Raw genomic sequence first — 26,073 nt, 5'->3', positions numbered from 1 at the left:
GACAAGAGGTAAAGTTTGTAATTCACACAGTGCCACTGATAATCAACAGTAAAAATAGTAAATTTGACCTGTTTCCAACAGGCAAAACCACTAACAATCAATAATGCATGATTATATGCTGTCATAGATTTGCATTAAAAAAAAAAGTTGTTATAATAGAAGCCAATGGAGCAAAAACAGCCACCAACATAACGAAAGGGCAGTAAATTTGCCCAGAGTGTATTGTTGAATTTCTGAAAATTCAAAGCATTTTCCCAAAATATGTTTCAAAATACGACTTGTCACCAATCATTCCATTTGCTGAAACAGAGAAAGATGTGTCCAAATTAAGACTTAAAATCACCTCAGAGTGGATGAAAACATCCCCACCACTACACAAGAGTTTAAAGCAAGTGTAATGCATTACTAGTAATGAGTTACTGTGACGGCATTACTTTTGACAGTAACTTATACTATAACGCATTACTTTTTAAATATATTAACTCTGTTATCATTACAATATAATGCGTTTGTCCGTTATTTTCAAATTAAATAATTTTGGCTGCAGTCTACCCCTTATCTTCCTGTTTACAAGGGTGATGCATAGTGGGATTGGTGGATGCAAACCAACCACTGTAAACATGACGCATTGTGAACGAGGCGCCAGACTAGACAAAGGTAAATCGAAAGCAGAGAGACCGGGATGCAAGAGATTCCAAGTGTGCGCATGAGAGAGATCGAATGCGCGCATGGTAGACCGAGACTATTAACGTAAATATGATTAATTACTATTACCAATACAACTATGTTTGCTGTTTCAAATAAAGCACACATTTGTTATCTGTATAACACAATTGATTAGTTTAGTAAACACAGTGACAAGGTTCTGTTTTATTTCAGAACATGTTATTTAAATGTATAGTGTTGTATTGCTCAGAAAAATGCTGTGATTTTTTTTTTTTTTTGATAGCTGTTTTACAACAGCAGATTTTACACTTATATATTGAATATACACAGCTTACTGTCCATAAGTTGCTGACATACCATATTTAATATGTGGTTAGTTTGAAAATTACTCATAGATTTCATTTTTGAGCAGTTATGTTTTTTTTGTTTTTTGTTTTAGAATGCATATAATTTATGGTTGTCTATAATAGCCATTTTTGGTGCTGAGTTTCACCAAATTGATTCTGATTGATAATTCAGATTACTTTCATTTATTTATTTGATAAAGATTTTGTGTTTGTTGTATATTGTTGCTAATTTTCGTACTTAAGCTGTGAAAGGACATGTTTAAGAGTTAAATACAAACTTGTATGATGCTGAAGTAACTTGAGTTTTTGCTTTTTTGTTTCTGAATATATTATTCAGCTGTTTATCACCTTGTGATATTTTCATTTTTGTGCAGCTGGTCTGACTAAAATAAATTAGTGTTTCAAAATTACATTTTACTTAAGTTTGTCTTGTTTTAGTTGTGAGAATGCAAATTAATTAAAACTGTAAAACTGATTAACAGTGTATTCTCCTTGCAGAACTGAAGTGAAGTTATAAGGGCATTAATGGGAGCATTAATAATGTTCTTTGGAAAAGTAACTCAAATGAATTTGTGAATACTAGAATTTTTGAGTAAAGTAACTAGTAACTGTAACTAGTTACTATTTTTCAGTAACTAGCACAACAATGGTTAAAGGTTTTAATTTTTATTTTAGAATGAAAATCTGGATATAACAAGGTCTAGAAGAATTAGAGTTCATGGCATACTGGCATCAGTTGTTTCTTCGTTATTGTGTAAATCCAGTGAATGTAAAATCCCTGTGAATACAGGCCTATTGGAACATGCACAGACTCTGATGATCCACACATTAATATGCAGTTTGTGTTTGATTTCTAATGAGATTACAATTTTTAAGTTTATCTGAGCTTGTATTATGCTTACTTTTGGAAGTAGAACTTAAATTTTAAAAACGGGACTGGCATAACAGAGCTCAAAGGTATTGCAACCAGGTATGGATCGTCTCATTACAGCTAATTGTCAGAAGCATAATTAAAAAAAGAGGGATTATAATTTTTTCCCCATTTACCGAAGAGGCATAAGGTCTTTTTAACTGTATCTTTTATTAGTTTAACTTGTATATTGTGAAATTTGCCACATATGTTTGTAATGAGGCAACAGACATACAGTTGAAGTCAGAATTATTAGCCCCCCTTTGAAATTTTTCTTTTTTTAAATATTTCCAAATGATGTTTAACTGAGCAAGGAAATTTTTTACAGTATGTCTGATAATGTTTTTTCTTCTAGGGGTCATTTCAAGGGTTATAAATTAACATATTCAAGTATTTCTGGAGAATATTTTACTTAGTCACATATCTACTATGTAAACAACAAAAAACTATTCAACATATTGAATCAATGTATTCAATGTCACCTTTAAAGCCGGTTGTTTTTGAAGATAGTGTTTAGACTGGTTTATTAATGTGTATATTTTTTCCACTTTTAACAACTTTTCTATAAATGCCTATTTTTAGTCCAACATTATAAAATACGCTTGCACAATTTACATATGAAATCAAAAAGAGACAGCAGCTTTCATTTATAATCTGATAGCTGCAAAACTAAGCAGAAAGCAGTGCGTTTGTGTTATAATCAGGACTGATAAGAGAACACTGAGCTTTTACATTTCTTTTTTTCCATCTTGTTTAGTGCAAACTTATGATTTCAGAGGGCCAAGATTAAACACCGTCTGGCTAGTGCACTTCAAATATATTGCATAATGTGTAAAATATATCCTGTAATGTTTAAAAGAGGAGGGCAGGAGTTCTATTGTAACTTTTGTGAATGTATTTGACCATATAAGCATCTATACAATGAAACACATCTATTCTAATGTGTTTTTAACCACTTGAAGACAAAACTATTGTTTACACTTGTATTTAGCAATGGCTACTTGTAATAGGATTACCAGAAATGCATCTTAACACGAGATTTAAACAGAACCCTAAGTCTAAATGACATTTTCATCTTTCATATAATAATTGCAACACTATTTTCTCCTGCAAAATGTCTGTGAAAAACAGACAAAAAAAAGCTCTTTCCTAAAGGCTCTACAAATAACTGAAGGTCCAAATCAAGGCCTTTAATGAATAATGGGAGGCCTGTTTCCAGATGAAACTATTTATTACAGCGACTGGATGATGTCAGTACTCAGCAAGTTGGTGTAAATGTCAGCTAGAGGGTTTATTGTGCCAACTGGTTAAATACATGACATGGAGCTCATGAGTAACCCACCTTCTCTTTCCATTAGCGAATAAGGTTTGATCTCTCCCTCTGGCTTTCTTGGGGGAACTTTTCTCAGTTGGACCGCTGTTGGAAAGAATAATGTATTAAAGAAAGAGAAAACAGGTATGATTGAGAATAAGTCAGCATATTTAAAGGTGCACTAAGCAAATTTAGCAAAACTGATGCCAAACAAAGATGGCCCGTCACCCAACAAAACCCCACCACTTTTTCAGAACATTCACTATCATTACTCAATACTTACTGCTGTTTGGGTAAAAAAGTGTGGTTTGGGATTTGGTTCCACTATATGGTGCGGTTCCAACTCCCACTATCATTAACAGACACGCCCCTTAATGCTGATAGGGTAAAAAAAGTGTGGTTTGGAATTTGGTTCCACTATATGATGGGGTTCTAACCTCCAATATCATTACTAGACACGCCCCTTAATGCTGATAGGGCAAAAAAGTGTGGTTTAGGATTTGGTTCCACTATATTGTGTACTTCCAACCTTCACTATAATTACTAGACACGCCCCTTACTTCTGATTGGGTAAAAAAGTGTGGTTAAGGATTTGGTTCCACTATATGATGGGGTTCTAACCTCCACTATCCTTACTAGACATGCCCCTTAATGCTGATTGGGCTAAAAAGTGTGGTTTAGAATTTGGTTCCACTATATTGTGTACTTCCAACCTTCACTATCATTACTAGACACTCCCCTTACAACTGAATGCGTAAAAAAGGGTTGGGCTTTGGTTCCCCTATGGTGCGGTTCCAACGTCCACTATCATTAATAGACACGCCCCTTGTTGCTGATTGGATAAAAAAGTGTGGTTTGTGCTTTGGTTCCACTATATGGTGTGGTTCCAACCTCCACTATCATTACTAGACATGCCCCTTAATCCTGATTAGGTAAGAAAAATGTGGTTTGGAATTTGGGATTTGGTTCCACTATATGGTTCAAACATTTCTTAGTGCACCTTCAAACAGCATACACTACATATTTCACAATTCTTCGCATCCATAAATATCCAAAGAGCAAATGCACATATCGATTATCATTCCACTGCACTTTGGGGAAACATACAGCACTGATCTATAATTGGATTTTAAAGGGGAACAGCAAGGGATCTTGTAAGGGTGTGAGTTGGTGAGTGAGTTGTTGGGATTGATTAATGTGGGCAGAGGTTAATGGGCTCCGACTGAGTGCAAAGGGACTGGAGATTCTTCCTAAACCACTGGGATATGATAAAGGAGTGATACGTAAGGTGTAAGCCAGGTGACATTGGGAATAAGAGGAATAGCTAATATTCAATATCCTTACAAAAATCCATACATCCCCTGATCCGTCAGAGGGGAGGGAGGTGTTCCTGGGAGAATTTCATGAGACAAAAGTGCTTAAACAGTGAATGGTTTGAGTCAATTGTATGTTAAGCCTCAGCCTACACATTTGCAAAGTTTAAAATACATTGCTTGGGGAACGTTTTGTTGCATGTTTTAGATGACAGATCCACTAGTGGGTGCAGTCTATATTTTTTGGAAATCTTAAATGCGTCACTTACAAAGCTATGGCTACAATTTGTTGCATGTTTCAGATAACAAAACCTCTGAAGGGCGTTGCCTACATTTCTTCATATTTATGTTGGCTTGAGAAAGTAAATTAATTTTTAAGCATTATTATTCTGAAAATATGGCAAGCCATAAACTCCATGACTTAAGCTACCTATTTTTTACTAACGTGGCGAGCCATTTTTGCATGTATCCCTTTCACACTTAATAATTAAGCATTATATTTTCAATAAAATATGGCAAGCCATTTTTACATAATGTCCAAGTCCAGTTTTTGACTGTCATGGAGACTGTCACAGAAACATCGGGGTTGATTTACATCACTCATATTGACAAGAAGCTTTGATGCATCATCACTAAGCTGTCAATTGTCCCCATAGCAATAGGGCTAATAGGCTAACTTAGCAACTATTTTTAAAAAAAGCAATATCTCTACATCAGAACATTGTAGGGACCTGGGTATTGGCTTGTTTGACTATTGCTAGCCAATGGGACTTCCTGTGTACTATGCATGGTAACAATAAAGTGCTAATAATGATTAGCTACATGCTATTAATGATTATCTAAGTGCAATAACATATGCAAGAAATGCTCACTGAGTATTAGCATTTGATCAAATATGTACACAAGCGTCATTATTAAGCGACTGCTTGACAACCATTTAGCAATGCCATAAACATTTTAGCGACTGCCTAGCAACCACGTAGTAACTGCTGTGCTTCCTGCTAACTGCTATTCCCAGTCATAGCATAGTCTCACTGGCTTTCTCAAGTCAACATCAAAGTTTGTCAACGAACTTTAGGTTCTAGTCGAAATATGTTACTTTTCTTGCTCCAGGTACGTTTTGTTGCACGTTTCAGATGACAAATCCACTAGAGGGAGCTGTCAACATTTTTGTCTAAAAATAAAGGTCTAAAAATCTGAAATACTTCAAATAGGGTATGTTTTGTACATCCAAAGCTTGCAGTCTTTCACTTCCGCCTATATGGATTAATTTTTCACCTCATATTTTAGTTTTTCATTAAATCTTGACCAATCAAATGATTTCTACTATTTGACAGGCCCCGTCCCCTTCAAGGTGCTTCTCATTTGATGCACTTGATCTCATCTGGCAGAGAATTGCTAAAAATGAAACTCTATTGGCTATTTTTTTAAAGGGGAGGAGTTTATTTGTCCCACCCTCTCTTAATTCTTCTATTGAGATCACGTCAAGCTTCGAAAAATAAAAAACTAATTACAAAGCACTTCACAGGACTTTTAAACAAAAGCCTAGCAAAACACCGGCCTATGCCCTTTCCCTAAATGCAACTAAAAGGAATTTCATAAACAAACATAAAAGAAAAGTGCACTGTGACGTAGTTTTACCTTAATTTTACATTGTTTTTATCTCTTTTGTAAAATGATTCTTCCCCAGACTCTGCATCACAATTATAACACTGTTTAAGTGATTTACCATGCAAACTGACCATGTCAGAAATGTTGTACATATGGAGATAGATAAGTGAGGCAAACATAATTGATTATAAATCATTAACACTGCTGTATTGTGGTATTTAATATGTACTTTGCAAAGAACAGCATAATTATCTTTGTTCACCAAAAATATCACTACTGTGAAAAGGAATAACAATTGTAGGCAGCATACTGCTCCATAGCTTTTATTTTACTTAGAAACTCCAGTCAAACTTATGTTTAAGTATGTTTTTGGGGTTTCACAAATATGTAGGCTGAAGCACATGTTTCCAACGAGTCTGTGTTGGTTAAACCTCATCTAGGGAAACCATCAACTAAACACCACAGATCTGGGCTTGATGCGTCATGCATATACACAAATAAAGATACTGAATAGGTTTTGCCCAGGCATGAATATCCTGTCTTAGAGAAAACAAAATAACAGAGTGTGGTTTAAATCAGGAAACAGACTTGATTTAAATAAAGAACTACTACAAATAAACATTAGAAAAACCAAAAGACAGCTTTAAAAATGACACACCAGAACAACAAACATAGGCTTTTGTTAAAATATAAGAAAATAATTTGATTCAAAATCAAAACCAGGTCAAATTATCACAGTTAACAGTAAATAACAGTGCATGCAAGGCTGCAAATTGGTTCAAATAAATTAACTGGCTAGATTGGCTATCTATATTCATTTTTTTTGTAATTGGTTTGGCACAACTTTCACAAGCAATCGGTACAATTTCAAAACTCTTAGTACTTATATCACAACAGTTGATCAAAAGTACACTTTTTTCAAACATTTCAGCACGTTTTTAATTTTGTTAGACAATCACAAAAGATCATTTTACTATATACAATAAGTGTTTCATCTATATAAATGATTCATTCACAGTAACTGCCTTTCATTAAGCTGGTACCATCAAACGTTTAATTTAAATCTCTTTTCACTAGTTATATACATTTTACTATCATGTAATTTAACTGATCTTAATGTGTAATCATCAATAAATCATTTAATATGTATATTTTCTACTTGTCTGATCAAGCAGATTGCTGTAAGAGCTGTTAATTTAGCACCAAGAGCAATTTAAAATCAGTATTTTGTATTGTTTGCTACTGAATAGACTGAATGTTATAAGTAGTTGGAAAAAAGATCTTAGGGTTTTGGTGATTGAAGTAAATGTTCTGAATATAAATCACAATGATCTTGTGTTCTGAAACAATGATTATGTGGAATGAAAATATGTGCAACTACATTGAAATCATGACATCACATTGGAAAGGATGACTAATAGTGTAACAGATGTGATCAGTTTAAAGTTTTGTACAAGGAGATTTGAAATATTCACACTTTAGTTATAAAAATTGTACCAAACCGATTTAAAAAACCTGTAAAGACATGTAAGGATGTACTCAACTGTTAAAAGGGTATATGTGTGTATAAGCTTATCTAAACAAAAGTCTAAAGTAAAGAAAAGTTCTATTAAAATTGTAATCAGTGTTTTTAGTTTAGTCTTTATATCATAAGATACTACATGATTTATTTAATCATTTAAATTGTCTTTTAACTTTGTATTTTCAGCATTTATTTAGATTAAATAATTTTAATTTCAACTTTGCTTTTAGTAAATTTAATACCAAGACTCAAAGACTCAAAACTTACTTATTTAAGGTGGCTTTTAATACTTAATTGTATCTAAACTATTGTTGAGTTTACTTTTATATTGAGTTGGGTGCCTTTAAAAATTATTATTATTATTATTATTATTATTATTATTACCTGCAATAACTTCAGTTAGTTTATTCAAGAAAAATAAATAAAAAACTGTATTATCTATAAGTGACAAAGTCTGAAAAACCACTAAGTTGTTCGAGTTATGTTAACTGCAGAAATATGAGGAAGAGAAGAACAACAAAAAAAGAAAGAATTTCATTAAAGTGCTGCCTTGCATGAACTGTAAATGAGAAGAAAGGGAGGTTGTTGTCCTGTACGGAAGACATTGGATACTGGCAGAGATCCAGGACAACATTCTAAACCCACATAACCACAAAAGAGCAGTGAGACAGGCAGGTGTTACCTGATCTACTCTGGAAGAACCCAGCAAACACCACAAAGTTATTGACCTAAGAAGAACAAGTTCGACAGGAGATAAAATGAACCCATGTTAGACATAGAATTACATAATTAAAGAACGGTTACTTTAACACTTCTTTTTTATGAAAAGGAAAATCTATTGATTAAAATTATATGCAAGACCAATACATAACATACTACTACAGCATTTGAACAAGCTGTTTTCAGTGACTGTTATAACTGGGTTTAAAGAAACACACCACTTTTTTAAACTCCCCTAGATTTAAACTGTTGACTTTTACCTTTTTTTATCCATTCAGCTGCTCTTAGGGCCTGTTGGGAGAACTTTTAGCTTAGCTTATGTTTTTAGTTTAGCTTATCTGCTGTCATTTTTCTACAGGAGGAAACACAAATTACTTCTAAACACTTAAAATATAGTCTGTGTTAGTAAATGCAAGGCTATTTATGAAATCCAGGCATAACACTGTATGACAACGTTTCAGATGACTGTTCTAGAGCCTACAGCTAATTAATTTGTCAGATTCTGGAGTGCATTACAGCTCTAAAGAAATTATGAATGATCTTAAACAAAACAAATACATTTATAGAGATGATATACAAGTAAAATATACATTGTAAGATGATATACAATGATTTGTGAACACAATTAAGTGCACACAGCATGCCATATTATCTGATGATTGTAGAAAATAACCCCAAAAGGCAATTGAAAATTGTGTAAAGCCACATAAAACAAAACAAAAATATGATGTCTATGCCGAGTTCATCGGCTTATCAGCCGGAATCAGCTGAGGTGAAGTGACAGCAACCAGCGAGACCTAGCTGTCACTCAAGTGGCCACGCCCTTAATTATGCAAACTTAATATAACTTAATATAGACGAATTGGATGAGTTATAAAAAAATTTATCCACTCACATTTGTCATGAAATGTAATATTAGCTATATACACGAAAAATCGTTTTTTGTACCAGGCTGTAAACATCTTTTTTCTGCTGTAAATTTAACATTGGGTTCAACAGAAATGTGCTCTATTATGGAGCCAAGCCTAGTAGAATTTCGATGAATTGCAGTTTCAGTTACTTCTGTATTAGCTTCACGAGGAAGAGCGGGATGTTGCCGCTTGGGTACAACAGCAAAGTTCACAGATTATTACTAAAGTCCCTTTAAGGCAAGTCATTTCTCGGGCAGTATGCTTGGGCATTCAATTTGAATAGGGAAACATCAAATTCTCCAAAACTACTTGCCAAGACTACGATTAAATTTCATATAATAAATAACCAATACAATTTTGTCTTTAGTTTCATTTCTAAATGTATCGCACAAAATCTGCAGAAACTCACGTCTGGTCCGAGCCCCTCCCCAGGAGAATTGTCATTCTATAGCGACCGCTGATTGGTTCCTTTACTAGAAAGCGGGCTTAATTCGCCATTTAACGATCACTAATTGGTTTCTGTACAAGAGGGCGGGGCTTCAATCGCCATATTGAAAGTTACACTTTTCCCCATTCAAAAGTATACGAGTGACATGTCGTGTATTCTAGTATTCTATGAGCTGTGTCTTATTTCAGAAGCTGCATCCTCCGAAGGATGCTTTCGAAGTGCGGGTAATGAAGGACGCAACCGGTGGATCCTTCGGGAGAATGCAGCCTTTGAAATGAGACCCAGCTATAGTCTTTGTTATTACTCAATGAAAGTTTTTTACCTAGACATATCACCATAGAAGATAGCAACATTTACATTTTAGTCAGTCAGTACACAATGTAACAACAGGAAAGTCGAGCTTTAAATAGGAAATAAATCAAAACACCTTTCTGAGTTGTTTATTTGAGCGAGATGCTAATGGTCTAATTCGATTCAATGATTTATGTTAAGCTAAGCTAAAAGTGCCAGAACTGGAGATCGGCTGAGTTAATTTTAAAAAATGGTAAAACTCAACTGTATAACACTGAGAGAAGTTGTAAAATGAGCCTATTTGCTAACAAAAGTGGAGTGTTGCTTTAAATAAACAATGGAATTCTGAGAAGTGTCCTCCTAACCGGCTGTGACACATTTAAATGTCAAACTTGCTGTTTAAAAATGTTACATCAGATATGCTCAAGTTAGCTATGATTTTTTTTTTATGTCACTCACACCTTTACTTAAAGAGGTGGGTCTTACCTGAGGCACGCTGTTTCTGAGATCATAACGTTTTTCAAGAAATGACAGGAATTTAGGCGATGGTCTATCATACGCCATCTGCGCAGGCTCCACCTGTTTGTGCTGTTCAATCAGAGAATATGATCAGAAGAGGAAAACATGAGTCACAAAAACATACCGAACTCTTTGTAAGTACAATACAAACAGGTTTTTTTTTTACACAAAAAATATCTCAAATAAAACTTTTAAAATGTATATACTTTATCTAAGTGATCAAACTTTTCTTACTCTCAAGCTCAAACATGTTTGACCTTCTTTTGTCTTTATCTTAAAACTAGATATTTGGAGGAAAGTTTATGCTGTTCTTTAATGTCTGGAAAAAAATAGTAAAATAACAATAGTAAAATAAAGGTTTATTCTGTGTATGATTACTTTGTCTACAAAACACACACACAAAAATAGTTAGGTTAAGGAAAGATGTTTTAGTTTTAAATACACTTATTTGCATGTCTGCATGTACATACTTGCTGTGCAGCACTCAGAAACTTTGAAACACTAAAAATTCAAGAGTGTTTCTGTTCACTGACCACTAAATTGACCTTGATAGGGAGTTTTCAAAATATGTTTGTGGACAAGCCTTATTTAAATCATTTTAAGGCCTATTATTACCTACTGTAAACAACAGACAAACACAGAGCTATGGAAATAATTAAAGGAGCACTTGGAAATTCTCAGTTTCTGTGCATTTACAGAGTTTACAAGGTACGAACTTGTTAATACTTGTAAATTGTTTATTTCTTGCAAATTTATTTATCCCATAAATATATACAAGATTTCTTTTGAATTTAAAGTCAGCAAACATGCACTGCCTGGATCTTTATTAGGTACACGTTACAGGTACTGGGTTGGCCCCGCTTTTCCATTCAGAACTGCCTTAATCCTTCATGGCATAGATTCAACAAGGTACTGAAAATATTCCTGATATTTTGGTCCATATTAACATGATAGCATCACAAAGTTACTGCAGATTTGTCAGCTGAATCTCCATGATACCAATCTCCATAACATCCCAAAGGTGCTCTATTGAATTAAGATCTGGTGAGTGTAGAGGCCATTTGAGTACAGTGAACTCATTGTCATGTTCAAGAAATCAATCAAAGATGATTTGCGCTTTATGACATGGCACGTTATCCTGCTGGAAGTAGCCATCAGAAGATGGGTAAACTGTGGTCATAAAGGGATGGACATGGTCAGTAACACTCAGGTAGGCTATGTCATTGACACTGGTCAACTACTAATAATGGACCCAAAGTGTGCCAAGAAATCAAGATTTATCAGACCAGGCAATGTTTTTCCCAATCATCTACCGTCTATTTTAGTGAGCCTGTGTGAATTGTAGCCTCAATTTCCTGTTCTTTGCTGACAGGATTGGCACCCGATGTGGTCTTTTGTTGATGTAGCCCATCCGCCTCAAGGTTTGATGTGTTGTGCGGTCAGAGATGCTCTTCTGCAAACCTCAGTTGTAACAAGTGGTTATTTGAGTTACTGTTGCCTTTCTATGAGCTTGAACCAGACTGGTCATTCTCCTCTGACCTCTGACATCAACAAGGCCTTTGCACCCGCAGAACTACCACTCACTGGATATTTTCTCTTTTATGGACCATTCCAAACCCTAGAGATGATTATGCGTGAAAATCTTAGTAGATCAGTAGTTTCTAAAATACTCAGACCAGCCCGTCCGGCACAAACAATCATGCCACGTTCAAAGTCACTTAAGTCACCATTCTTCCCCAATCTGATGCTCGGTTTCCAATGCAGCAGTTCGTCTGGACCATGTCTACATGCCTAGATACATTGAGTTGCTGCCACACGGTTGGCTGATTAGAAAGTTACGTTAACGAGCAGTTGTACAGGTGTACCTAATAAAGTGGCCAGTGAGCAATTGTGATTTCATTAAAAAAAATCTCTAAATATAATTTAAACTGCGAGAAAAATGTCCTCAGTAGTTAACAAGACTATATTTAATTTTAATCATAAATGTAAATCATAAATCCAGAGAATGTTTAGAACTTGTCGGTGCATTTTGATGACGCAGAGGAATGGAATGTAAACAGGTACACATTTTGTACATCTGGAAATGTTCTCTTGAAATGTTGTAAGCCTGTCCCTATTTTGGAACAAACTGACTTTACGTACAATAACCACACCCACTGCTTTTAGTTCTCCATGTACAGTCAGGCCCAAAATTATTCATAACCTGCAGTATGAATAACTTCTGGCTTGACTATAAACAGTTGAAGAATTATTGTTTTTTTATGTTTCCTAAATGATGTTTAACAGAGCAAGGAAATTTTCACAGTATGTCTGATAATATTTTTTCTTCTGAAAACAGGTCTTATTTGTTTTATTTTAGCTAGAATAATGTTTTTTTTTTTTTTTTTTTTTTTACATTTTAGGGTCAAAATTATTAGCCCCTTAAAGCTAATTTTTTTCTATAGTCTACAGAACAAACCATTGTCATACAATAACTTGCCTAATTACCCTAACCTGCCTAGTTAACCTAATTAACCTAGTTAAGCCTTTAAATGTCACTTTAAGCTGAATATAGAAGTGTCTTGAAAAATATCTAGTCAAACTTTATTTACTGTCATCACAGCAAACATAAAATAAATCAGTTATTAGAGATTAGTTATTAAAACTATTAAGTTTAGAAATGTGTTGAAAAAAATCTTCTCTGATAAACAGAAATTGGGGGAAAAAATAAACAGAGTGGCTAATAATTCTGACTTCAACTGTAAATAGGTATGAATAATTTCATGCTTGACTGTATGTTCATCACAGAAAGCAACAGCTTCAGAATAAATGACTGAAAATGCCGTTTATGATGCCTCAAATAACAACCAGTCTATTCTTTAACTTATAATATAACTTGTTTTTGTTTGTTTTTTTTTGCAACATACATAATGTAAATTTGATCATGTTATATTATTTATTACATATCAAAAACTGTTGAAATCTAGAGATTAAGCAGCTTGGAAATCCACTTTTCTGGTATGGGTGTAGTTACTTTACATTATAACGTCAAGTTAACCATATAAACCAGCAAGAGATTAGTCAGTTTTTCGACGTCACCCACTTCCCCTAACCTGATTTAACCACGTAGGACATGTTCCTGGGTTAACATTCACAATCAGCTGTTCTGTTTGAGTTATGTTATGAGTGAGCTGTTATGTTGCTAGTTTTCTTTCTTTGTGTTTTGTACTTTTTTCACCCTCCTCTCCACTTACTCAACCCTTAGGTTTCTTATTGGTTTACCATCTGTCATTTACCATCATCACTATGACGGTGTCGGTTCCACCAATCCCCGGACGAGCCGCAAGGATTGAAAGGCACAACAGACCAGTGTGTGGTGTGCACTCTGCCTCGGCGTACCATTTGTGCTCCACGCAATTTGTTTGTGCTATGCTTCGGCTGTTTAATGATTTATTATCTCAGTTTACTGTGGTAACTCGAGTTTACCTTAGGAACTTTGTTGGCTTTAAGTAACATAATGTGATGGTTGTTGAGTGATTCTGAACTGAGCCTTTGACCGTCTTATCCAGTTTGTTTGAGTTTAGATGGATGTTTTGTTACATTAGTTTGAGTGTTTTGCCACCTGTGTAATTTTGAGTTTCATAGTTTAATTAGTTTAGTTCGGGAGTCGTGTACACTGAAGATCTCGGTTTTTGGTTGTATTATTTATTTTTGTCGCCTAGTTTAGACTTTAGATTTAAGGATTGTTTTGTTTTAATTTCTTTGATTTGGCTTTCACTCATTGTTTTTGTTTAAAGATAATAATTACACATGTTTATTCCCTTTTTTCCATGTATTATTGTTACATATTGTTTCAACTATTAAGTAAAAAAGCTTTGTGAATTGATTCCTGCCTCATACTTGAACTGTCGCACACATTAGACCTGTCTCACCTAAATGTTACAGCATCCCACTTAAACATTTTAAACACGTAACACAGTAGATCAGAATATAGGGATACCCTTTAAGTTCAGTTAGGCTTATGGTTAGGTTTATGCTGCTCTACATGATTGTTATCCAAGTCCAACTATAATCCCCCGCTGATTATGTGAATAATTTACAGTTATGGTTGGGATTAGGGGTAAGGAATAGGTATGGAATACATTTTTAAACAAAAATGATGTTTCGGGAACAACATAAATGTTAATCCAGAATTAGATTGTACTTGGCAAAATCCTGACGTGCCACCTTCAGCACTTCATACATGAGTATTAAAGGGATGGTTCACCTAAGTCACCGTGACTCATTTTATTTTGTAATGTTGCATTGAACACAAAAGAAGACATATTAAAGAGTGTTGGAAACCAGTAACCATTGATTTTCACAGTATTTGTTCATCCTACTATGGATGTCGATGGTTACCGGTTTCTAACATTCTTCAAAACATTTTGTTCAACATAACAAAAAATAATAATAAATTCAAGCTGGTTTGGAGACTGACTTCGACCACTCCAATATGTTAAGCCCGGCTCAAATTGTGCGACTGTAACATGTCAGACTGCATGAACATGATCACCATGCAAGTCAACGTTTCCTCCAGTGTTTCTCATTTTAAATTTGACTTTAACTGTAGTTTGGCAGTTCATTCAGAAACATTTAATTCATGAAGTATTAAGTAAGGACTGGTGGAAGAGTTGCTTTAATGAAATTTGATACTGCAAGCCAAATGAAAAGAAAAAAACTGTGTGTGTCCGTGGTCCTGTACTGACTCGGTAGGTACAGAGAATAGTGTCAAACAGCCGTGTGTGTATGGAATATTTTGCTGCAAAATGTAGTGAAAAGTACTACATGATGGTAATAGTTTGATTAGGGTGTTTACATGTCTGCACTTTAATAATGTGGCTAAAATATGCATACTCCAAACGGCTGTTTACATGCTGGACTGTTAATCAGAGTATTGTCTTAATTGTATTGGTGTCTATGTAAATGTACTGACTGAACGACAATCAAGATGCACCAAAAACAGACACAGACACAAAAGAAAACTCACCCAAAGTTTGAAGATGTGACACTTTCACTATACCGCATTTTTTACCTCACGGCAAACATATTGTAGCTGCAATTTTGCTCACAGCATGCCTCAATAATAAAGCCAGAAAAATGTGTCGCACTGATTGCGTCGTCAAATTCTGTGCTCCCATTTGTTCTTGGTTTGATGCTCATTGTAGCTGAAGTCAGACTGCAGGGAAAACTTCTGACACTGCCAGAACTTCATCGAAGGAAAAAACGAATCACAACGGCCATTAAGCAGCTGTCGGTTTCTATGTCAGTCTAATGATCAATGATTACAGATTTTAGCCTAGGATTACTGCAATACTGCTCACATTGTGACATTTCAGCCATGATTGTGTCATCTGAGACAAGTTTGGGAAATCCTAAAAGATTCCTTAAAAAATCCTAGGCTAAAATCTGTAATCTTTGACCGTTAATTTGACATGTTCACAGACAGCCGCTTAATGCACGTTGCGATCAGATTTTTCCTTCGATGAAGTTCTGGCAGTGTCAGGAGATTTCAGACACCATCCCGCAGTGTGACAGCAGCTGGGATGAGCGTCAATCCAACAACCGATAGGAGCGCAGAATCAGATGGGTTTTTTTTTTCTTCCTGGTTTTATTACTGAGACACACTGTGTGCAAAATTGCTGCTAACGATTGTTTATGCTTGCTGTGAGGAATCATTTCAGAACGCGGGATAGTGAAAGTGTCACGAATGGATGAAGTCAAACTCTGGGGGAGTTTTCTTTCATGTTTAGTGTGTCTTCATTGTCAATTTTTTTGACATTATGACAGCTGAGATCTTACAGTGTGACATGGGAGCCATGTTCATGCAGTCTGACACGACACAATTGTTTAGGATAATTAAAAATAAAATAAAAATAAAATAAAACCACACAGTGTGGGCTGGCCTTCAGACGACCAAATCATTGTGCCTGAAATCGCACAGTGTGATCAGGGCTTTAGCCAGCTTAAATATAGTAGTAACCCTTAGAAACAGCTGTGTGTGTGTATCTGTGTGTGTGTATCACTAGGTCCAATAGATCAGTAAACCCTAATGGACATAAAAGCTTGATGGACAAAATGTTTTTTCAGCACAATGATTTGACTGGCTATTTAGACTCTGGAAATGAAGATAACATTTCACATAGGCATTAAGGCGGCCCTTCAGACATAATGGATGAATCCCATTAACCAATTTCATTGTTCTTTTATTGACCTTATTTCTGACGTACGAGCGGGCGCAGACATTGGAATATTTTTGGTTCAAAACTTCCGGTCTTTTTCACTTCCATTGAGCATGTTAAAAAGAGATTGTTGTGCTGCTTCATGTTGGAAACTGCTCTTTTCTAATTATATTATTCTACTTTTTATCTATAGCAAAGAGCATAGAATCACCAAGAGGCGACACTCTGTTGCTATTTGGAAAACAGCCAGTAGATGCTGCGAGTGTCATGTGGCGGCCATTTTAGAATAAAAATTCCAATTGGACAACAGCACGAATTACTAACCTTAGACAGAAATAATAAAAAAATATTGGACTTAAATATGATTTTTTTTTATTTAAACAATCATTTTAAACAATATCTCAATGAAAACAAAAACAAGTGCCAAAATGTTGACAAGACTAAGCCTAATAACATCTGTTTAACTTATAAGGTTAACAAAATACTTTTGTTTGCTATTTTTTGTTGTTTTTGTTTTACTCAAATTAGGGTGATGCAAAAATGAGTATACTGAGTATACCCCAAATCAAAAACTACTTTATCTACTATTTGCATGGCCTCGATGATTTTTAATGACAGCAGCAAGACTTCTAGGCATGGAATGAACATGTTGGCTACATTTTGCAACATCTATCTTTTCCATTCAACAAAAAAAAACTCTTTTAGAGTTGCTCAAAGAGATGCTCAACTTATTAATTACCCACATGTGTTTAATTTAAATGGAGATCAGGAGACATATTTATAATACTGTTATATTTTAAAATATTTAACAGAAGAGCTTTATTAGTCTTTCTTTAACAGACAACATTAGAAAAAATACCATATGTTATTATAACATATATGGGTATGGGTAATATATTAAACAGTAAGTCACCAGTCACCAGTCTTGTGATTGTTAGTGTTGTATTGTTGTCTTTCAGGTTGTATTTCAGCTTTTATGCGCTTTTTAAATAAATAAATAAAAAACAAAGCAGCTTCTTGCCATCACGACAGCAATAGGATTAAATAAAGTCCCTTTGAGGCAAGACATTTCACTCGGTGTCCATCTTTGAAATGCCTCTCGGGCAGTCTGCTCGGGCATTCTGTCTTAATGGAGAAACATCAAATTCTCCAAAACTGTTCGCCAAGCTTATGATTACATTACATATTTGGAACCACAAATAAAAATAAAAACAACATTTGTCTCATTAGTTTCATATCTAAACCTCCAAATCAAACGATAAGGTCATATTTTTAGGTTGCCCAAGCTAATGTGCATGAGCACTCAAAAGGAACGAGATCACGATACCGACTTCATTTATGGCCATTCTACATATTATCCTCCACTATCCTCTAGATAATGATTGTCGGATCACACTGCTCTTTTGAAGTAATCCATAACTTGGTCTTGATGGCGAATCTCCTCCAGAAATGAAAGCGACTCTGTGTATAAGTCTGTGGGCGTTTGAGTAATCACTGTCATGTGATGCATGTTTGACAGGATGGACTGTACCTAATGTTCGTTTCATGCAGATTACAAATCTAAAAAACTGTTGTTTTCAAGTGCACTTGGTCCATTTAAAAACACAGATTTCAATCTTTATGTGGATATATTTCTTATGTCTGTGAAGCAAGTATTTGCTGAGATTCCAGTGTGTTTGTTGACCACCAAACTGTCCAAAAGCAGACGCCTAGTACGAGCTTCTCCGTCAGTCTATAACAATTAATGATTGGCTCCTGTTCTAGTAAGCGGATTTTCATTCGCCATGTTTAACGTTACACTTTTTCCCATTTAAAACTATACGAGTGACATGTCTTGTGTATTATATAGTCTTTGATCCAATGGACGGCCGATTGCTTTCACTCCAAAATGGTGAAATCGTAGGGCTGTTGCTGGGTGCTGTAGATGCAATGATACGTTCTATAGTCTCACCTCTTGGTGATTCTAAGCTCTTTTTCTTAAGTCATGAACACACTTCCACTCTTTATTATTCATAGTCATTTCTCCCATAGGCAACTGAATCGGAAATACTAAAACAATCGCAAAAGCTAGCGCATTTCTGCATTGCAGAATAAGGTCAATAGCAATTTATGCTGCATGTTGATGCTAGTCTGGTTTTAGCCATGATTTTGCAAAGTAATATGCGATCCTGGATTACCATTTATGTTGATCCTATACATCATTTTTGATGTGAAATGTCCATCCATACTATCCAAAATCCATACACATTCCCTACCCCTACACCCAACCATAACTGTAAATTATTTGCATAATCAGAAAGGATTAATAGTTGGTAAACAATCATGTAGAAGTGCATAAACCTAACCGTAAGCCTAAACTGAACATAAACTATAAGTATATTCCTTAATTCTGATTGGCTGATTGGAATGTTGTTCCAGGATCAACACAGAGGTTAATCCAGGAGCATGTCCTACTTTAACTGGTGAAATCAGGTTGGTGTATGGTTCTAATAGAGCAATGTGGGCAATCTTTAAAACCTACATTGTGTAAAAATCACATGTAATTCAACAAATCATGCGTACGACTCACTTTTAGCATGAAGTCGAAGAGCTCTGAGCCATAGCCATGTCTTTGTAGGGTCTCTGTCACATAGAAATCCAGCACACACAATGGCTCGGTCTCCAAATGCGCCCCCCGTTGGTCCTATCAGCAATTACAACATACAGAGCAGCTTTAAAAAGTGTGGAGTCAGGCATCAAGTGAGATGTAATTACCAAGTCGATAATGAGGGAACACTTACAAGTAAAAAGAGCTTCTTGTAGCCAACCTTCAGAAATCCAACTATAACACCCCTCCCGCTGGTAAAAACAACAACAAACCAAAAAACAGGAACAGGGAGTCGAAGATTGTTATTAGCAGAAGTGGATGTGTTTATGTGTAATGGAAACGGAAAAACAGGAAGGAGAGAGGTCAGTTGTATTGACTTATAAATAGATTAAATCTGAAGCATGGGGTGGGGGAGAAAGAGAAAGCTATTTTACCCGTTCTGTTCTCCATCTTTCAGGAGGTAGAGATGATGTCTGTTGGCCTGGAGCTTTGCAGCACTGGTAATAGGCGCAGGCAGCTGCTGGGCCTGAGAAGATAAACACACACACACACACAACATGATGATAAACTGAACTGACACTGACTGACATCTGCAAGCTCAAGAAGAGACAAAAGACAGCCATTATTACCTTCGAGGAAGCTTTGCCTAGCTCGTCTATAACTGTGGTGACCTGTGGAAGAGGATCTGGTCTGGAGAACAAAAAGCAGATATGTTAGGAATTTCACAGGCAGAAGGATTAAAATGACAATGCGTGCTTAAGATAACATTTATGTAGGTCACAGTGTACACTATATTAAGATTTGCAATATATTTGAGCAATTTTCCATTAGCAAATATTGACGTCATCGAATGGAAAAAAAGGTAACTTTTCTTTTATTTCTCTGCTGTGTTGACATATTGCATAATGAATTGGGCTTGGAACATATTAAATGGCTTGTCCTACTTTCCTAATAAGCCAATAGATCTTTGTTCTATCATATTAATGAATCATGATTTGCTGATATGTTCTAAGAGAAGGGACATGCTCATTCCAGTGTATTTTTAAAAGAGACATTTCTCTGAATGATTTAAGTTTTCTGTTAACTTACTACCTTCTAGCAATCTAAGATGTAGATTACGCCTTTCTTAAGCTGAAAACATTATCTTTGGTTATTCATAAAATGCAAGTCAATGGCTGCTGGTGCTAAAAAAATTAATTCAAGCAAAATAAAATTATTAAATATTATTAAAAATAAATCTTATTCAAGTTCCTATTAAGTTAAATAATTGGTATGTTTTTTTTCTCTGTTATTCGCAGACAATGTTGTTCTGATGTTGTTCATCAAGCATGGAGCTTCAGCATGCACTGGGGCTGTTTGCTGTCTGGGATGAGAATCAGGACCTCCAAGTCCGAGGCCATGGTGCTCAACCAGAAAAAAGGTGGCTTGCCATCTCCAGGTTGGAGGAAAGACCCTGACCCAGATGGAGGACCTCAAGTATATTGGGGTTTTTGTTCACGAGTGAGGGAAGGATTAAACGTACGGATTGTTGCAGCAGAAATGTGGTTGATGTACTGGTCCATTGTGGTACAGAAAGAGCTGAGGCGAAAGGCAAAGCTGTCAATTTACCGGTCAATCTACGTTCCTACTCTCACCATGTTGGATCATGACCGAAAGGACAAGATCTTGGATACATGTGGCCGAAATGAGTTTCCTTCGCCGAGTGGTAGGGCGCACCCTGATAGATAGGGTGAGGAGCTCTGTTACCCTGGAGGAGCTTGGAGTGGAATCGCTGCTCCTCCACATTGAGAAAAGTCAGCTGAGGTGGCTCTGGCATCTGTTTCAGATGCCTTCTGGACGCCTACCTAGGGAGGTGTTCCAGGCATATTCCACCAGGAGGAGGCCTTGGGGAAGACCCAGAACACACTGGAGAAAGTGTCTGGGGAGTGAGAAGTCTGGGGTTTTCTCCTAAGACTGCTGCTCCCGTGACCCGGCCATGGAATAGCGGATGAAAATGAATGAATGACCAGAAGTGTGATACACACATCAATATAGCAGCATTTTTTTTATGAAACCGTATAACGATAATATTTTTACAGTGCTGTGACCGGTTGGGTTTAGGGTTAGAGTGAGGGTAGGTGTTAAAAAATACAATTTATATTAATAAAAAGACCTTAATGTAGGGGTGGGTGATGTGGCTAAAATGCAATCTCGATATTTATTTTCCACATTGAACGATAACATCTATAATATATATTTTAATATCAGTTGTTAATGCTTCCAGATTTAAAAAGAGTACCCTAACAATGACTGAAAATACAAAACTTAGAGGGTTCATTAAACGGCTGATAAATATTTGGTGGCCGAAAATTCAGAGCATCACAGAGCACACAATATAAACACACTTCTAGATTCCCATTGTTGTAAATTTCTGCTTTGTGATTGGTTCTAAGAACAATATAGAGCAAAAAAGTTCAGAGTAACATTAATTTCATTGCGATTCGATATAATATTGTTTATTGGCCCAGCCCTGTCTTAACGTATGTTCAAGGGCCACATGTATTAATTTTGTTTAGCCTGTGTATACCCCTAATTAGTGAACAGCCATTGAACAAAATAAAAAGACAAAAGTATGTACAAAAAAACATATTCTTGCAGCTATAACATTACAATTGAATCACTTAAGAAACATGGACTGTTTTGAGGATATGTTTAGTACATTTCTCGACTTTAAACGTCTCGTAACTTTAAACTTGTTGTTTATGTAGAGTCAGAGAGCTCTTTTAATTTGTTTTCCGGAGATAAACAAAGATGAACGACATGAGGGTGAGTAATTATATATATTTTATTTTTTGTATGAACTTTCCCTTTAAAAACTGCTAAAAGTGTTTTTTGCTAATGAATTTACAGGAAAATGTCTTGCTGCGATTCAATTACGATTTTTATTTTAGAGTTGGAAATTAATATTTGGTTAATTAAAAATAAATATATATATATATATATATATATATATATATATATATACACACACACACACACACACACACACACACATACATACATACATACATACATACATACATACACACATATACACATACACACATACACACATACACACATACACACATACACACACACACACACACACACACACACACACACACACACACACACACACACACACACACACACATTTAAAATTGTTAAATGCAGCTTATAATGCATTGTTTGCTAAGCTGACAAAATACCACAAATTCCAGCGTTTACTATTTCTATAATTAAAAAGTTTTACTTAAAATGTTATTAGCTTTCTTGGATTGCTCAGAGGTTATTGAATTCATGACCTCAATAACCCATCAGAAATTATCTTTTTTTTTTTATCAAAACTGCAACAAACACGCCTTTTTAATAAACCTCTAATATTTCTTTATCAACATGTTTGTTTAATTTAGATTCAAATGTACTTTCAGCATAAAAAGTTAAGTGTAATAAGGATCAATTTAGTGCATTACGAAGTTGAGATAAAGTTGGTTTTAAATCTCCACATTCTCACTTTCTCCTTAAAAATATAGTTTTAGAAAAGTGTTCTATGTAAATTCTATTTAGGGAAGTCATAATGTAAATTAAAAAGTGCTATGTTGTTTTAAAGTCATATTTACATGCAATTTCACACCAAAATATTCAAAGTACCATGAAAACAATATATAAAGCTTGTCACAAGTTGTCACTGAACGAATGTACGAATATAAAATCAACTTTACCGTGTATGAAAGCATGTCTGGTAAACTGTGAATATGTAGATTGAGGTAAAGTTGGTTTTATATTCTCCCATTCGTTCAGTGACATCTTGTGACACGCTCCCTGCATTGTTTACCAGGATACTTTGAATACTCGGTGCATGATTGCATGCAAGTATGACTTGAAAACAACATTAGAACTATTTATTTGACTGAACAATGTTGTACTTTTGTCATTGGTTAAACATGAACAAATGTGCAAATATAAAACTATTACTGTAAACAATGTTGTACTTTGATAGTCAGTGGCTGCTAATATGATTACACTATTTAGATTTTGCTTACTTTTCTGAAATTATCTTATTAAAGAAAAAATCTGACTGTGTGAATATTAAACCAACTTTACCTCAATCATTACGAATCCAATACATAATTTAATTATATATTTAACTGTCTATCTGTCATGGTGTGGTTGCTTATAGCGTTGAATATTTCTTATAGTCCATGGCTGTCTTGCTGAATCAGCAATGTTCAGATTACACCAATGGCAGATTATAACAGACTAATATCACATTTCTTATTTAAACATTTTCTTATTTAGGGATGCATTGGCATTGGCATTATCTGACGTCAAGCTCTATTATAAAGCAATATGCTTATTATTAGCCCACAACAAAGAGATTACAAAGATGATTTAAACAAAATACTACATTTATCCTAATAAAACATCTTCCTAACCCCCCTACTGGCAGCAATGTATGTACAAAGCACAACAGTGCTGTCAACCACATTTACAAGACAAAAGCAGTGCATGTAGCGAACCAGATTCCACCCATTTCTCATAGTGGCTGACATTAGAGCATACATTACCTCCCATGCGCTTTCCGACCTGCACTCAAGTTACTATCCAACACTGAAATCCTCTCGGGGAAAAGCGCATTCAGGTCGTAAGGGAAATCCATTGCAGATCTGAAATCTAAAGATAATAAACTCCTAATGCCCCTGCTGCAGATTCGGATGCATTTATCACAGCGGATATCGATTCTCAATGCATCACCGGCCTGCACTTCAAATATAGCAGATTCACATTAGTGCCGCTTCATTAGCAGGTTGGTTAAAGGCACAGATGTAGTAGCGGTCTTATCAATGCTGCCTCTGTCCTTCCATTGTGTTTGTGTGTCACTCCCTGGTGCGGGACGAGGGCTAGTGATGCGCCGTAGTGCTGTTAAAACACACGCCTGCTGGATTCAAAACGCCAAAATACCGCTAAAGTCTCACAATAGTAGATACAAATGTTTAAGGGTTAATATTATAGCTCTGAAATCGAGATGATGAGGATAATAATAAGTATAATAATAGGAGTAGGAAAAATTTGCTGCTTTTGATTTATTTCCGTTTCCTCTTGGCAACGACGCGTGGTCCTGCTGCATAGCAACTGTAACAGGTGTTATATTATTTTTATTAATTTCACTCAAAATTCTCCTTGTTACTCATCAATTATTTTTATTTAATTGTGTATTTTCAAAGTTGTTCTTTATATATCTTATATTTCAGAGTTAATGAAATCATAGTTGTGTTTGTTTTCAATGTGTTGGTGTATTTTGGAAAATTGCGCGTGGCCCCTTTAAGTGTCGTTTTCCGGTTCCGCCTGCTCTCACTCAGTTCGCGGCAAACGCGATTGAGGAGAGGTGAGTTTTACTGAAGCTCCGGTTAAAATATAACATATAAGTGTTGTTTATCATAATAACACATGTAATGGTGTTCTAAATTGCATTACATTGATGTTTAAACATGTATGAGGGGTTGAATGTATATGAGGCATGTATTGTGGGTAAAGTTTATAAGCATGAATGTGCAAGCTTTGTAGTGAGAATTATCCCTTTCACTAATAGGTTGGTGAGCTCCTAAGGAAGGCACATATACTCAGCTTTGCCATTTGTTTGCTTTATTCATACAGGTATGTGTTTACATATGTGTTTATGCTTCTGTTATGTTTTTGAATTTATGTATAATGTTTCTTTTTTTGGTGTATGTTAAACACACTTCAACTTTATTTATGTCAGTTCGCGGCAAACGCGATTGAGGAGAGGTTGGTGAGCTCCTAAGGAAGGCACATATACTCAGCTTTGCCATTTGTTTGCTTTATTCATACAGAATAAAAGCCTGTTAATTCCCATATGACTGGTTCCTTTCGCCTAATCACAACACAACGCAGAGTAAAGCGAGGACCGGTCACATTGGTGCCGTGACTTTCAACTGATGTGTCATCATGGATTCTGCTTGATCAACGCCAGTTTGGTCGCCGGGGTATACTGCATCGTTGGACATCTGATTTCTGCTGGTATCTGTGTCAAAAGGGAAGAGGTTGGACATTAACCCGTGCATACAGAAAAAAAAGAAGGCTGAAAGTTTGAAATTAATCTTACCAAAGACAGTAGAAAAAATATAAAGGACAAAAAAAAAAAAAAAAAAAAAGAAAGAAAAAAAAAAACAATTACTTGTGAATTAATTTTACGTTAATGATCTGACTATTTTTTTTGTTTTATCAACTGTTTATTTTTGGTGATCATTATTAATTAAGATGTCACAAGAGGGTGAGAAGACAGATCTTTCAGCTAGTAATGGGTTTGAATTGGGTTTTGCTAGGGGGCGTATCTTTGGTGAACTTGGACATACCCCACTAAGAAGAGCTGTTAATTTTGGTAGTCCCAATTTTTGCTCTACCCGTACTTCTGATAGGGTGCACAATACTGAACAGTGTGTAAATGCTGAGTCACATGATAATAAGTGCAGTAACACTGACCTGAGTAATTTGATCACACAGCTGGCTCAACAAATAGGTCAGTCAATATCTGATCAGCTGAAAAAAGGTAGCGAAAAGAACGAAACTATTGATAATCAACCACAGAGCATAAGAACAAGCCAGGTTCTCACTGAGTCACCGTCTCTCAATTTAACTGGTATGAAGCTGGTTATGAAGCCTGATGTTAAGGCACC

At 35.4% G+C, this 26,073-nt stretch overlaps 1 protein-coding gene across 21 annotated transcripts in view; it reads right to left on the bottom strand.

The window, feature by feature from the left end:
- atat1 (alpha tubulin acetyltransferase 1) overlaps positions 1-24,483 on the bottom strand; it is a 39,527-nt gene extending 15,044 nt beyond the window's left edge. For 11 of the 21 annotated variants that reach the window (XM_087294271.1, XM_087294256.1, XM_087294257.1 and 8 more), the window contains exons 1-8: positions 23,947-24,483; positions 19,987-20,047; positions 19,792-19,883; positions 19,551-19,608; positions 19,340-19,453; positions 10,538-10,639; positions 8,364-8,409; positions 3,266-3,340 (exon numbers count right to left, since the gene is read on the bottom strand). In XM_087294271.1, coding sequence (XP_087150397.1) covers positions 3,266-3,340; positions 8,364-8,409; positions 10,538-10,639; positions 19,340-19,453; positions 19,551-19,608; positions 19,792-19,883; positions 19,987-20,047; positions 23,947-24,038 — 640 coding nt within the window. In that variant the 5' untranslated portion in view covers positions 24,039-24,483. Of the gene's footprint in view, positions 1-3,265; positions 3,341-4,579; positions 4,626-8,363; positions 8,410-10,537; positions 10,640-19,339; positions 19,454-19,550; positions 19,609-19,791; positions 19,884-19,986; positions 20,048-23,946 lie in introns of all 21 variants that reach the window. The other 10 variants (XM_087294255.1, XM_087294268.1, XM_087294269.1 and 7 more) reach the window with 3 other exon arrangements.
- Positions 24,484-26,073: the final 1,590 nt, after the last annotated feature.

The sequence above is a fragment of the Danio rerio genome, chromosome 19 (genome assembly GCF_052040795.2).
Source record: "Danio rerio strain M-AB ecotype USA chromosome 19, GRCz13ab, whole genome shotgun sequence".
NCBI lineage: Eukaryota > Metazoa > Chordata > Actinopteri > Cypriniformes > Danionidae > Danio > Danio rerio.
The sequence above is the reverse complement of the archived record's forward strand: the minus strand, read 5'-3'. Positions and strand labels throughout refer to the sequence as shown.